General features: G+C 39.5%; 1 protein-coding gene across 9 annotated transcripts in view; it reads left to right on the top strand.

Annotated features, from left to right (window-relative positions):
- CD47 (CD47 molecule) overlaps positions 1–13,979 on the top strand; it is a 62,207-nt gene that overhangs the window by 5,849 nt on the left and 42,379 nt on the right. For all 9 annotated transcript variants that reach the window (XM_060417303.1, XM_060417299.1, XM_060417293.1 and 6 more), the window contains exon 2: positions 7,647–7,994. In XM_060417303.1, the coding sequence (XP_060273286.1) occupies positions 7,647–7,994 (348 nt within the window). The remainder of the gene's footprint in view (positions 1–7,646; positions 7,995–13,979) is intronic.

The following is a 13,979-nucleotide window of genomic DNA, read 5'->3' as shown; positions in this document are numbered from 1 at the left end:
GCTAAGAATGAAAATTTAAATCTAGAGGTTTGTTTTTTTTTTTTACTCATCCTGCTTAACATCTATTTTGTCCATAGTTAAGACCCTTCCATTGTGTCTGCAGTGGTGTTCTTTGCCCCCTCACCTACTTCACCTCTTTTCTCACATCCTTAGTTTGTTCCTCTTTAACTGTTTGGTCCATAAATATTGATATTCCCCACCATTTTATTCTCTGGTACCTGCTCTGTTTGCAAGGACTCTCTGAGTAATCTTGTTTATGCTCACAGTTTCAGTTACCAGCTATATTCTTGGTAATTCCCAAGTCTCTGTAGCTCAGACCTTTCTTCTTAAGTCCACATTGACATATCCTGGGATCTACTGGACATCTCCATTTCAGTGTGCCACTGGTACTTTTAATACTCAGCCTATTGAATATTGAAAGAATATTTACTGCCGAATCTCTTAAGTATCTTTGAGAGACAGACAGTGCACTAAGTCGTGTCCGACTCTTGTGACCCCCGCATGGACTATAGCCTGCCAGGCTCCTCTGTCTATGGGATTCTCCAGACAAGAACGCTGGAGTGGGTTGCCATTTCCTTCTCCTTTACTAGTACTAGTACTAAGTCGCTTCTGTCGTGTCCGACTCTGTGCGACCCCAGAGACAGCAGTCCACCAGGCTCCGCCGTTCCTGGGATTTTCCAGGCAAGAACACTGGAGTGGGTAGCCATTTCCTTCTCCAGTGCATGAAAGTGAAAAGTGAAAGTGAAGTCGCTCAGTCGTCTCCGACTCCCAGCGACCCTATGGACTGTAGCCCACCAGGCTCCTCCGTCCATGGGATCCTCCAGGCAAGAGTACTGGAGTGGGGTGCCATTGCCTTCTCCTCCTTCTCCTTTACTCTATAGTTAATCCACAATCTAACTGGTTGTGCATGCTATTTTAGTTAATAACTGTAATTCTTCTTGCCTCTCCTTTACCTCTCACATCTGACTTACGTCCATATGCTTTTTTCATTCTTTCACTATTACTTTTGGCCTTCTCTTCACTTGTCATTTTCCTGGATTACTGCAGCCATCTCTTAATGAATCTCCTTTCCCAAAGCTCTTCCTGTCCTTAATTCACCCTTCATACTGCTGTGTTATTATTATTTTTTTAATGTAATTAAGTCTGAGTGGTTTGTCATTACTTAGGTTATCAGCTCCAGACTTCCCACAATGACATTCAAGGAAGCCTTTACAATAAGTCCTAATCATCTTTTCCAGCCCCTTTTCCTGGAGTTCACTTGAATAATCATTGGCCTTTGGGTATTCTTTCTTTATTCCTCTGAACTTGCTGTGGCCTGAAAAGCCCTTCCTTTTCTAGGACACTGCAACTCATCCAGTTTAAACACTGCCCGGTAGGAGGAGCATTCTTAGAGACATCAAGTAATTTTAAAGAAACTGTTCCATCTAATCTGCATCCGACTTGGTTTAGATTTTTCATTAAAATATGTAGCCTCATGATACCATAATCAGGGCTATAGAAGTAAGAAACAGTGGAGGAGTCTCTTGAAATATGGAAGAAGAGTGAATCTTCCCTGATATGATATTTAGATTTTCTTTTCATGGGATTCATACTTTAAATTTTTACATTCAGGAGGAATGTATTGAGCCCTACTGGCTGGACCCTGAATTAGATCCATAGGATATCAAATGAATGCATTGTCCTTGTGTTTCTCCCTTTTTATCCTAATGGAGAAATCAGTAGAGTAAAACAGTAGTTACAAGATTTGGAACTGAGCGACAGCGCTTGAATGGGGGGAATAGGAGCAGTTAGGAGGGACAAATAGAGTTGAGTAGTAGCAACGACGGGGACAGGATTGAATATCTCAGCTGTGCCTTCAGGAAGAGCCAAAGTTAGTGAATTGTAGCTGCCATTTATGGAACGTTTGCTGTGTAAGTGAAAGGCATTTCAATAGGAACTCCATGTTCATTATCTTGTTAAATCTCAACAAAATTTCTATGAGGTGTACATGATCACTGGTCACATTTTATAGGTGAGGAAACCGAGATACAGAAATTAAGTAACTTGCCTAAGCTTATACACCTAGCAAGCGCTAAGTGTTGAGCCAAGTGTGTGCCCTTACCTGTACCTCCAGTGAAAGGTATGGGCCTCCTTAGGCTGGGTAACAGCTCGTGTGAGTGGGGAAAGGCCTGGAGATGAGAGTACATTTGCATATCCAGGGAATTGCTAGAAGGTCATTATGACTGAAGCTTACTTGGGAAATAAGAGAGTGTAGGAGGTGAGGATGGACAGGATCCTGAAGGACCTGGTTTGTATTCCGTGCTCATGCACTTGAATTTAGCCTGAAAGTGGGGGAAGGGGTGCTGTTAAAGTATATTATGCAAAGGAGTGCACATTTGTGTTTGGAACAGTTATTTTGGGAACTGTGCAAAATGCATGACTGGGATGGGGAAACTTTGAGGCTGAAGGCAGGGAGCTAGTTAGGGGTTGCAGCAATAGTTCAAGGCAGAAATGATGAATGTCTAGTTAATTCATGTAGCAGCCATTGGCTTTAGGAACAGTCACGTAGGTTGAGCCTACCCAGAACTCGCCTGGCTGAGGAGAGAGCAGAATCTAGCATGATTCTTAGGTCTAGGTCTGGTTGACTGGTAGATAATAAAAAGTACTTTAGGGAGGTGAGGATTTGGGATGAACGTAGGCAGAAGGTAGATAGATTTTTGATCATGTTGACTCTGAAGTAACTGTCGTATATCCAAGTGGAAACGCATAGCACATGGCTGGCTTCCCAAGCTCTGCAGCTAAGGAGAAAGGGGGAACCTAGTTAAATAAAATGTGTGGGTAGTTAAAACCTGGAGTAAGGGAGAATGCTGGAGTGGGGAGGGGTGGGGGTCAAGGCTGGGTAGGAAGTCCTTAGCAACCTAATGTGTACTGTGAGTCAAGGAGTGGATTTCAGTAAAGCAAGCAAGCTGCAATGAGGTGGAGAAAGCACTAGAAGGAAATTCAGAGATACAGAAGCCAAGAGACAAGAAAGGGGCTCCCCACAGGCTCAAGAACTGTAGAGAAGTCAAGATGGAGAGCGAACCATGTGCATTCCATTTTCACGGGATGATCGCCAACTTTGGCAAGAGCCATTGCAGTGAAGAAGGCAAGGTGGAGGCCAGGTAGCAGGGATGTAGGAAGTAAGAGATGAAGAAATGCATTTAGATTGTCTTTCTAGATGCTAGGAAAGAGAGAGACAAGTACAAGGGATTTTTTTTTTTTCCCCAGTTGGCTAATGTTCAAGTATTTAAAAAAATTTTTTTTAAACCTATTGTAAATGAACTTGGGGGATGTCAGAGGTCGGTAAACAACTAGGGGAAGTCCTTGATATTGATGAGTGTGGAGACAGAAATGGAAACTAGCTCTCAAGTGAAGGAGTTCATTTCTGAAGCAGAGGAAGTGAGGGGAGAGAGGTGTGGATAGGTGGGGCAGCAGGAGAATGTCTAGGGGGAAGTATTGGAAGCTTCTGGTTTCTTATCTGGAGGACTCAATTTGAAGTAATTAGGAAGGGACGGCTCCTTTGGAGAGTATTGGATAAGCTCTTACAAAAGGACAGTATTTTCAGTGTTGTTCTAAAGGAGAGAAATCTTCCATGGAACATGTGAAAACGTAAAAGAATGAAGGCCTAAATAAATGAGCAGAGTCTATGATAGTCTTCTGTTTTTCCTGTAGTAGCAACAAGCATTTTCCTAGAAGTCTAAAGACTGGTTACTCTCTTGCCCATCCATAGCACTTTGTTCATGTAGGAAAGAAAGCACTTGCGACCTTGGGTTATAAAAAGTATGTATCAGTCCCCCAGGCTTCCCTTGTAAAGGCTCAGCTGGTAAAGAATATGCCTGCACTGCGGGAGACCTCGGTTTGATTCTTGGGTTGGCAGGATCCCCTGGAAAAGGGAACGGCTACCCAGTCCAGTATTCTGGCCTGGAGAATTCCACGGTCTGTATAGTCCATGGGGTCACAAAGAGTGGGACACGACTGAGTGACTTTTACTTTCACTTTCATTAGTCCCCCAGGTGAGAATTCTAAGTTTTTTAAAGATGATTCCTACATTTTTTTTCATTATTGTATACGCACCTCCTGTTAAGTGTTTCAGATCAGATGAGATGGTTTGAACTGGTAGTCTGTATTCACAGAAATTGTAAGGTCCCATATTTTTGGCATTTGATATAAGTTAATTTTCCCATTTCATTTGTTAATTTATCTGTAACTCCAGCATCACGGATGGTTATACTTATCAATTCCTATCTGATTAGACTGCTGTAGGCATTTCTTGATTATTCAGAATTTACTTATTCATGGTAATTATCTATATGATCCTTTATTTGCTCTGAATATTTTAGGTCCTTTCTTCACTTTGCTGTTTCATCAGAAGGCAGTAGGCAAAATAGAGAAAAACCAAATCAAATAATTTCACTGCTTAGTAAATGTTTGTAGAGGGTGAAGTAGTTAACAGCTGATGAAGCAACATTTTTGGATTGTATTTATTAATTGTTAGTGCAAGGGTTATTCAAATTATAGTTGATCTAGGTCAATTTCACTTTGAATTTTATTGACAGCATTTGTTCAACTTAAATTGCTTCAGCTATAAAAATGGCTATATTGATATTACAACAAATACTGCAGTGGAATCAGTGCTTTCTGTATTCTTTAGAAAATTCATTTTCTAAACACAAGTTATAAAGTCGCTGAGTGCTTGCTGACCACTTTGTACTCACTTGGAGGCTTCTAAAAAAGTTTGCTGAGGTAACTTAGCTCTTCACTTGTATCTCTTTAATTAACAATTAAATAAAATAATTAATTAGATTATTTAAATAAATAAATAATTAAAATTTAATAATTTTTAGGAGGTATAGTTTGACTCAAACAAATATGAAATGCTCACGTGTCAAAGTTTTTATTTCACACATTAATTAACAAGCAAACCAACAACACAGTACAGCCATCTTGGTTTTAAATGAGAATTGGAAGGACTTCCCTGGCAGTCCAGTGGCTAAGACTCTGCACTCCCAGTGCAGGGGGCCCAGGTTTAATCTCTGGTCAGGGAACTAGATCCCATATGCCACAACTGAGAATCTGCACACCACAATTAAAGATCCTGCATGCTGTGGCTAAGGACCCAATGTAGCCAAATAACTGTTGATTAAAAAAAAGAGAATTGGAAGAATAGACACATGTACATATAGGCAGTCAGGAATGGTGAAATGAATCTGTGGATAGATACAAAGTTGGCCAGTGTCCTCAGGGCAATAAAATCTTTTTTTTTTTTTTTTGGCCCTGCTGTGTGGCATGTAGTTTCCAATCAGGGATCAAACCCATGCCCCCTTCAGTGAAGCGCTGTCTTAACCACTGGACTGCCAGGGAAGTCCCTAAAATGTAGTTTTTTAAAAAAAATTCCTCTCTTCCAACAGGTCCAAATCAAGTGCAGAACAAAGTTTGTTTGTATCTCTATGGATATGAATCGTTTGCATTACCATCAGTTTTCTACATCTTACAAAAGTATAAAAACAGCCTAGTCTTGGCAGGAGGCCCAGGCTGCTATAGAGTTATTCCAAAAGGATCTGTCCGATAAGGCCCAGCACCCCATTGAAGGGACTCCTGGTAATCTTTTAGTCCATTTCAAAATCGTTGACCATAGTTTCTGACACTTTCCTTCCTTTCTAGTTCCAGCATCATAACCACTTTCTTCTGTCCTTGTACACTCTGTAGTCTCCACCCAGTGCTTATTTCTCAGGGGAAGTAATTCATAACTCCAGCGTTTTGAAGAATGCAGTTGGAAGTCCAGGTTTGGCCTGGAGCTTCCTGATATTTAGGTGGCTAGAAATGGAGAGAACTGGGGGAAGGTGAGCTGTGGATGACCGCAGGGCTGATTTAGACTGCAATTCCCAGAAATAACAGTTCCGACCTGCCAGTCAGAGAAGGTCCAGAGCATTACCTTAAGATGCTGGAGTGCCTAGTTTTTATAGTATGACCTTACATATTTATAGCACAGTACAGAGCACTTACCAATATGTTTTCTCCATTGATGCCAACCACAATTCTGTGAGGGGCTTCCCAGGTGGCGCTAGTAAAGAACCTTTACTATACACTTTCTCCTTTCCCATGCAGTAAAGAACCTGCATGCCACTGCAGGAGACGCAAGAGATGCAGGTTTGATCCCTGAGTCAGGAAGATCCCCTGGAGAAGGGCGTGGCAACCCACTCCAGGATTCTTGCCTGGAGAAATCCTGTGGACATAGGAGCCTGGCAAGCTACAGTCCATAGGGTCACAGAAAGTCAGACATGACTGAAGCAACTTAGCGTGCACAATTCTGTGAAGCAGCCCAGTGTTCATTTTTTGATCATCTTACTTATAGAGAGTAAACCAAGGCATAGAAAGTTAAGCGAATTGCTTAAGGTTGCACCCTGAAAAGTGACAGAGATGGGATTTGTTCTCAGGCTTCTGAACATTGTTCAGTTCATATTCGATGCTGCAGCCCAGCATTCAATTCAGTGGGCATTTATTGACGAGTAATTATGTTCCTAGAGTAATAATATGCCCTTGATGCCCCTGATAAAGGAAAAATCTTAAAAATGAACAATTAAACCTAAGGTTTTATTTGTATCTGTCAATCCTTTTTTTAAAGGAAACACCAACTCACTGCTTACATGAAAGAAGTGATGAGTGGCTGAAGAATATGGAGGACAACTACAGTTTGTCCACATTTTTGCACATTCCACATGAAAGAAGACCCATTTCTCAACCTCTCTTTATAAGGCAACAACCAGTAGTTTATACTATTGAAAAGAGTTGATCGGATACGTGCTACTTATTAATAGTATCTGCTCTTGGTTTCAGCTTGCATCTTAGCTTTCTTTTGGGCGGTTTATGGTTTCTAGAAGAAAGGGCCACCTGTAATATATATTTGGAAGTTGTTCCTTAGTTTCAGTGAAATGTGGGAGTGGGAAAATGCCATTCAGTTGTGTATAATCCTTTATGATACTTGCATACCGAATGTCTGTTGCTGTCTGTATTTTGCAATGGAAAAATAGCTGTAGAGAATTATTTTTTTTTAATCCTTAGCATTCTAAGGCTTACCATCCTAGTAGAAAGATGTGATGTGATTCATGTGATTTACTTTTTATATTTAAGTACAGTAGAGCCTGCTACCTTTTTTGGAAATGTAACCTAGGGATAGAAATAAACTTCCTATCAGTTTAGCAAGTTCTATTTGGAGAAAGTGTATAGAAGTTGAGACTGAATATATTATTTGGTTTTACTTTCAATTTAAAAATTTTCTCATAGTAAATTCAGTATTTTTCTTTAAATATCAGAAGACACAAGCTTCAGAGTTTCCAAAGCCAGATACTACATCTGTATGTTCTAACACAGTTGCTGGTTTATTCCCAGGATTCATGAGAATGTATATTTTGTGTTAGTGAGAATGAATAAAGAAGAGGTACAGTGTTGTCTATCAGCTGAGCACATTAATATTAAAATAATTTGTTCTTTTCACTTCACCCATCTTCTCTATAGTTGCTTACTTGCTTAAGTGAACAATAGAAGCACTTCTCTTTATCTTAATAATTTGTAACATACCTAAGATCTCATAGTATTCTGTATGAAATAACAATTTTATTTCTCTTTTCCAGGTTCAGCTCAACTAATATTTAATGTAATCAAATCTGTAGAATATACCCTTTGCAATCAAACCGTTGTCATCCCATGTTTTGTTAACAATGTGGAGACGAAGAACATTACTGAATTGTATGTCAGATGGAAATTTAAAGGAGAAAACATTTTCATCTTTGATGGAAGTAAGCGGATGTCCAAGCCCAGCAGTAACTTTTCTAGTGCAAAAATCACACCACCAGAATTACTACGTGGCATTGCCTCTTTGAAGATGGATAAGAGTGATGCCGTCGTAGGAAACTACACTTGCGAAGTAACGGAATTGAGCAGAGAAGGAGAAACCATCATAGAACTAAAATATCGTGTTGGTAAGACTTCTATAAAGTTTCTTTGTTATTTCTTCTGCAGCAACATGATCCTGTTAAAGAAGGGTAAAATGGGGCTAGGAACTTCTCTGAATCAAAAAACATTCTATTAATACTAAATGTTGGAGTGTTTAGCAGCATTAAGATCATGAGTTTTATTTTATTTGCTCTTCTGCTTTTCTCAATAAATCTCCTTTGTTGGTTGATAATTTGTGCATTGTGTGGTCCTCAAACTTTGGGTCTGAGGGCTGTGATGTTTGCAGGGAGCAGTTCAGGGATCTCCTCGCGGTTCTGTTTGCTGCTATCAGATGTACTCTCTTTCATGTGATTAATTTTCAAGCCTTTTTCCCAATTATTTCACCTTTTTTTTAACCTTACACTTTGATCAAGGGTTGCCAAGTCCCAAACATGCTTCCTCTAGAAATAACAAATTAGGAGAAGAATAAGAATGTTAAAAATCATGTTATCATAGCTGATTCCTTGAGATTTCCTGTGCTTAGCCTTGCTCTGGTGTTGTTCCCCCGCCCCCACTTTGGCTAAGATGTGGGAGAGCTAGGGATTCAATTTAATATATTTAAATTCAGCTTTGATTATAGTAGCACTATCCTGCCCTTTCTGAGTTGGTGAGTTGCATAAAGCAGTAAAGTTAGCTGAGTAAAAAGTTTTCATTTCTTTCTTATTCCTTGCAGTGCCAGCTAAGTTCTTCAGCCACACAGAGGTACATTTTGGCTTTCTGTTTTGAAATCTCTGTTTAGAATTGCTAGCTATATTACGGATCTCAGGATTAGACCATACTTTGAGAACCTGCTCTTTTCGTGGACTCAGATCGGTTCCATTGGATCCACTATTTGCCTCTGTTCTTCTTGCATTTACCATTAATAAATGTCTGTTACCACACTGGGAATGAGGTGCTTGGGTTGATGGAATACTTTGACATTGCTTAGTATTAGGAAATCAGCAGATCTGGGTTATATCCCCTATTCTGCAACTTAACTGTTCACCTTTATGCTATTGAGAAGTTACTTTGCCAAGTCAAGTTACCTCATCTCCTACATGGGATGAAGAAAGCTTCCTGCCTGTATGTCTTATCCTGACAGTCTAATGAGCACCAAATGAGGTCGCTTGTGTACAAGCACTCTGTGAACTGAAGTGCTTTACAGGTGTGAATTGTGTTCTTGGGATGTTTGTTTTGTGAAGGATGGTGTCAAGTTGTGAAGCCGGCCTGTGGTTGTGAGAGGGATTCTTGCACCATGCGGAGAGGCTGAGAGATGGCTTAGAGTAGGCTAGGAGAATCTGGAAGGCTTTTCTGCTCAGAAATCTCTCTTACATTGTAACTTGTATTAATTTGTACTAATTTAGGCTGAAGAGCTTTTTTTGTTTTGTTTATTTTAAAGTGTGCCTTTCAACAGGGGGTCGAATCTGGAATTGCATAATCTAATATCTAGTTGAAATTTTTTCTTAAGGAATGTACAGTTTCATTGGAATGAAAAAACAAGACATAGGGATCAATTGTTTGGTAGTTGTATAGGTCACTGAGAGGTAATCTCAAGATATGAGGCTCAAAAGGCCAGGAGATGGAATGAAAATGAATGGGAAAGGAATACCAGCATCTGGAGATGAAGAGAAAGTTTATAATTTTGTGTGTCTGTGATTGTTTTGTTTTTCTTTATTTTCAAAGTACCCTATAAAAATATGAGCTATGTTTACTTTGGGACCATTCAAATGAGGAAGTATTGTTTCATTGGAGAGAATGTAGAAAATTCTACCAGAGGTCTCAGACATTTGGCTTTGCACTCATTGTTTATTTTTTGAAATAACTATAGACTCACAGGAAGTTCACAGAAATAAAAGATTCACAAAAATAAAACAGAACAGTGCTGGGTGCTGTGTACTCTTCGCTCAGTTACTCCTAATGCTTAAATCTTGTGTAACTTAAAAAAAAGAAACAAAACTGGGATGCTGACAGTGGTACAATGTATGTATATTTCTTTGTCATTTTGTGATATGTATATTTGTGTAGCTACCACTGCAGTCAGGATATAGAACTATTTCATTAGCACAAAGCTCTCCCTCATGCTAATCTGGCAAGTACTAATTTGTTCCCCTTGTCCATAGTTTTGTCATTTTAGCACTGTTATGTAAATGGAATCATACAGTGTGTAATCTTCTGAGACTGGCTTTTTTCGATCAGCACAGTGCCCTTGAGATCTAACCAAGTTGTTGCCTGCATCAGTTTGTTCTCTCTCTGTGTTTTTTGGCTGAGTAATATTCCATGGTATGGGCATATGACAGCTTGTTTAACTGTTCGCCTGTTTTAGGACGTCTTGAGTGTTTCCAGTTTTTGGCTATTACAGTTGGAGTTGCAGTGAATTAATCATGTAGAGGTTTTCTAGGTGGACACAGTGTTCACCTCTCTGAGTAAGGACAGATTATTTGACTGTCTGCATGTGTATGCTTAGTTTGTAAGGGAACTGTCGAACTGTTTTCCAGAGTGGTTGGTCCATTTGACATCCCCATCAGCAGCATATGAATGATCCCATTTCTTCACATCCTTGCTAGCATCTGCTGTTGTCATATCATTGTTTTGCATCCATTTTTTACTGGGGGGGGTGGAGAACCTTCTTCCAACAAAAAGTTAATTGGAGCAGGACTGTTACAGTGGAATACAAATGTATTGTGATAATGGAACTTGCCCATCATATGGACATTGGGGATTTAGGCAATAGAAACCAATCTTTTAGACATAGATGAGGAACTGAAATTGTGTCATAGAGAATTATACTTAGTAGAATGTGAACTAAAGGCCATTCTTTGTGCCATTCTTTTAAGTGCAGTATTTTAGAGATACTGTCAAATATATATATAATCTTTTATATAGAGAGGTTTTATATACCTCTGGTGCCTATGTATAGTATGGTACCATGGACAGAGCACAGGACTTGAATTTAGAAAGCTTTTTACATACATTTTTATTTTCTAGTTTAAGAAAATTTGGATAAGAAAGTCAACCTGTCAGGCCCTCTGTTTTTACCCGCTAAATGCGGACCATTTCATCAAAGTCTTGCTCAAAATGTCTTGCTTACTTAACCAGAGATTTACTGAGCAACTACTGTGTGCTGGGCAGTATCCTGGGCACAGTGGATTCAGTGATGACTAAGGCATAATCCCTGATTTCAGGGAAGTGATAGTACAGTATCATGGTAAAATAATCTTATATTTATAAGGGCACATACCAAGTAGTTTATGTTTATTGTGTCTTTAATTTAAGAACTCTGGGAGTTAGTTATCAGTCTTACTATTTAACACATGCTGGGCAGTGTCCTGGGCACAGTGGATTCAGTGATGACTAAGGCATAATCCCTGATTTCAGGGAAGTGATAGTACAGTATCATGGTAAAATAATCTTACATTTATAAGGGCACATACCAAGTAGTTTATGTTTATTGTGTCTTTAATTTAAGAACTCTGGGAGTTAGTTATCAGTCTTGTTATTTAACACATGAAGTAAGAGATTTAGAGTACTTGTTCAGAATCAGTGTCGTAGCCAGGATTTTAACCTAGTTTTGTCTTTCTTTAAAACAAGTATGTTAAAATAATAAATAAATAAAACCAGTATGTTTACTACCACTGTATATGGTTGCTATGAAAACATCTTGTAAACAACCAAATTATTAAATGTAAATAAAAATAGTTATACAATGTGTTATTCTTATCTGTATTTATAGCATAGTGATTCAAAAACTTAGAAGCTTAAATTTTTACTTTTTTCTGAGTAAGCTCTTAGGGTTTTGTTTTAAAAGGTCTATTCAAGTTTAGAAAAGTTGCTGTTTCCGTTACTACCAACATGAAATATGTTATGTTCCTAATGTTGACATGAAGGCATTTTGAGACCCTTGTGTTGGTTTTCTAGTGCATGTGCAAACAACCACAAATGCAGCAGCTTTAAACTGCACTCATTTATTAGCTCACCACTTTGTAGATCACAGTTGTGGTGATGGTATAACTAGGTTCTCCATTCAGTCTTATGAGGCTAAAATCAAGGTGTTTGCAGGCTGTGTTCTCATCAGAAGCTCAGGGTCTTGTTCCAAGCACACATGGTTGTGGCAAAATTCCTTTCCTTATGGTTGTAGAACTGAGGTCCCTGTTTCTTTGCTAGATGTCTGATGAGGGCTTCTCTTAGTTCCTAGAGGTTGCTCCATTCTTGTTCCAGAACCTCTTCCATATTTAAAGTCAGCTAAGAATAATCTTCTTCTTGTTGATTCCTTTGCACATGTTGATTTTTTTTTTTTTGGCTAGAACAATCCCAGATCCTTTTAAGGTCTTAATTAGGTTTGCCTCCTCTCCCTCAAGAATAATCACTCTTTTTCCAAAGTCAGCTGATTGGGGACCTTAATTTACAGTCAGCACAATCCCTTTTGCCATGTGACACAACATAATCATGGGAATGAAATCCATCATGTTCACAGGCCCATCCCTCCCTTAAGGGGAAGGAGTTAAAAAAAGAAAGGCTTGCAGGGGGCAGGGTTTGGGAACCACCTTAGAATTCTGGCTTTGATTAAATAACTAGGGATTATATCTTAGCCAAGTTAATACATCAAAAAAACCCTTCACAATCCTAAAGCATCAGTAAAAATGTGGCTTGAATTTTATTGTTAGAAATTTCATTGTGATCTTCTTTTATGGAAATATGTTCTTTGTGCATGGATGTGTACCTTGTATATATTTGAAGGAGCTGTTGTTTAGTCACTAAGTTGCATCCAACTCTTTTGCAACCCCATGGACTGTATAGCCCATGGAATTCTCCAGGCCAGAATACTGGAATGGGTAGCCTTTTCCTTCTCCAGGGGATCTTCCCAACCCACGGATCAAACCCAGGTCTCCTGCAGAGTAGGTGGATTCTTTACCAGCTGAGCCACAAGGGAGGCCCAAGAATACTGGAGTGGGTAGCCTATCCCTTCTCCAGCAATCTTCCCAACCCAGGAATGGAACCGGGGTCTCCTGCATTGCAGGCAGATTCTTTACCAACTGAGCTATGAAGGAAGCCCTGGAGAGTATGTGATGTTTGGATAAACCCCAGGTGGTTTTGATAAGTTTCAGTTAAGAATCACTTAGTCAATAATGTTATTTATTCATAATCCTACCCCCATCTTTGAAATAGCTCTTACACATATTTCTGCCTAGAGATGTAGGGTCAGCTGTTAGTCATCTAATCTGTTTCCCCATCTAATTCATGATTTCCTTCTATCACACCCTAAGTAGTTGGTCATTCAGACTTTTTACGTAAATGTTTGACATGAGGAGGCTGTTACTTCCCAAAGGATTTTAGTCTATAATTAGGCAGTTCTAATTCTTCCTGAAGTCAAACTAAAGCTTGCAGCCCTACAATTTCTCACTCACTAGGAGGGCTGTGGTATTTCTCACCCAAGTTTCTTCCTCTCTAAGGTAAAAATCCCCAGTTCCTTCAGTCATTGCTCTTAGTTTCAACATCCCCATTCTAGCTACTTTCCTTTCCTCTACCAAGGAAGATTTTAAGTAAATCATTTTTCTCCCCTGTTTGAGGATTTCCAATAACTTTTCATTGCTTGTAGAATAAAATCCAAACTTCCTTAACAAGCTAATAAGACCCAGCATGATGTTAATCCCAGCAAACTCTTCCCGTCTCATTGTGTATCATTAAATTTTAGTCACGCTGGCCATCATTTAGTTGCTCAAACTTGCTGTTCCTTTGGTGTATCTTCTCCCCTGTCTGGAAATGGCAGGCTATTTCCAGTCCAAGGTTTGGGGCCAATTCCTCTCCCCAAAGGCCTTTCCTTACTCCCCACAAGAGTCTTATCCCTCAGCCCCTCCCCCTCCTCAAGTCTATGGCTCCCCCTAGTTTGTTCACTGCTGAATCGCAGATACCTGGAAGAAATTCTATCCATGCCTGCATTCTCAGTTGCTCAGTTGTGTCCAGCTCTTTGTGACAATATGGACTGTGGCCTGGCAGAC

Source organism: Ovis aries, chromosome 1, assembly GCF_016772045.2.
Source record: "Ovis aries strain OAR_USU_Benz2616 breed Rambouillet chromosome 1, ARS-UI_Ramb_v3.0, whole genome shotgun sequence".
Lineage (NCBI taxonomy): Eukaryota > Metazoa > Chordata > Mammalia > Artiodactyla > Bovidae > Ovis > Ovis aries.
The sequence above is the reverse complement of the archived record's forward strand: the minus strand, read 5'-3'. Positions and strand labels throughout refer to the sequence as shown.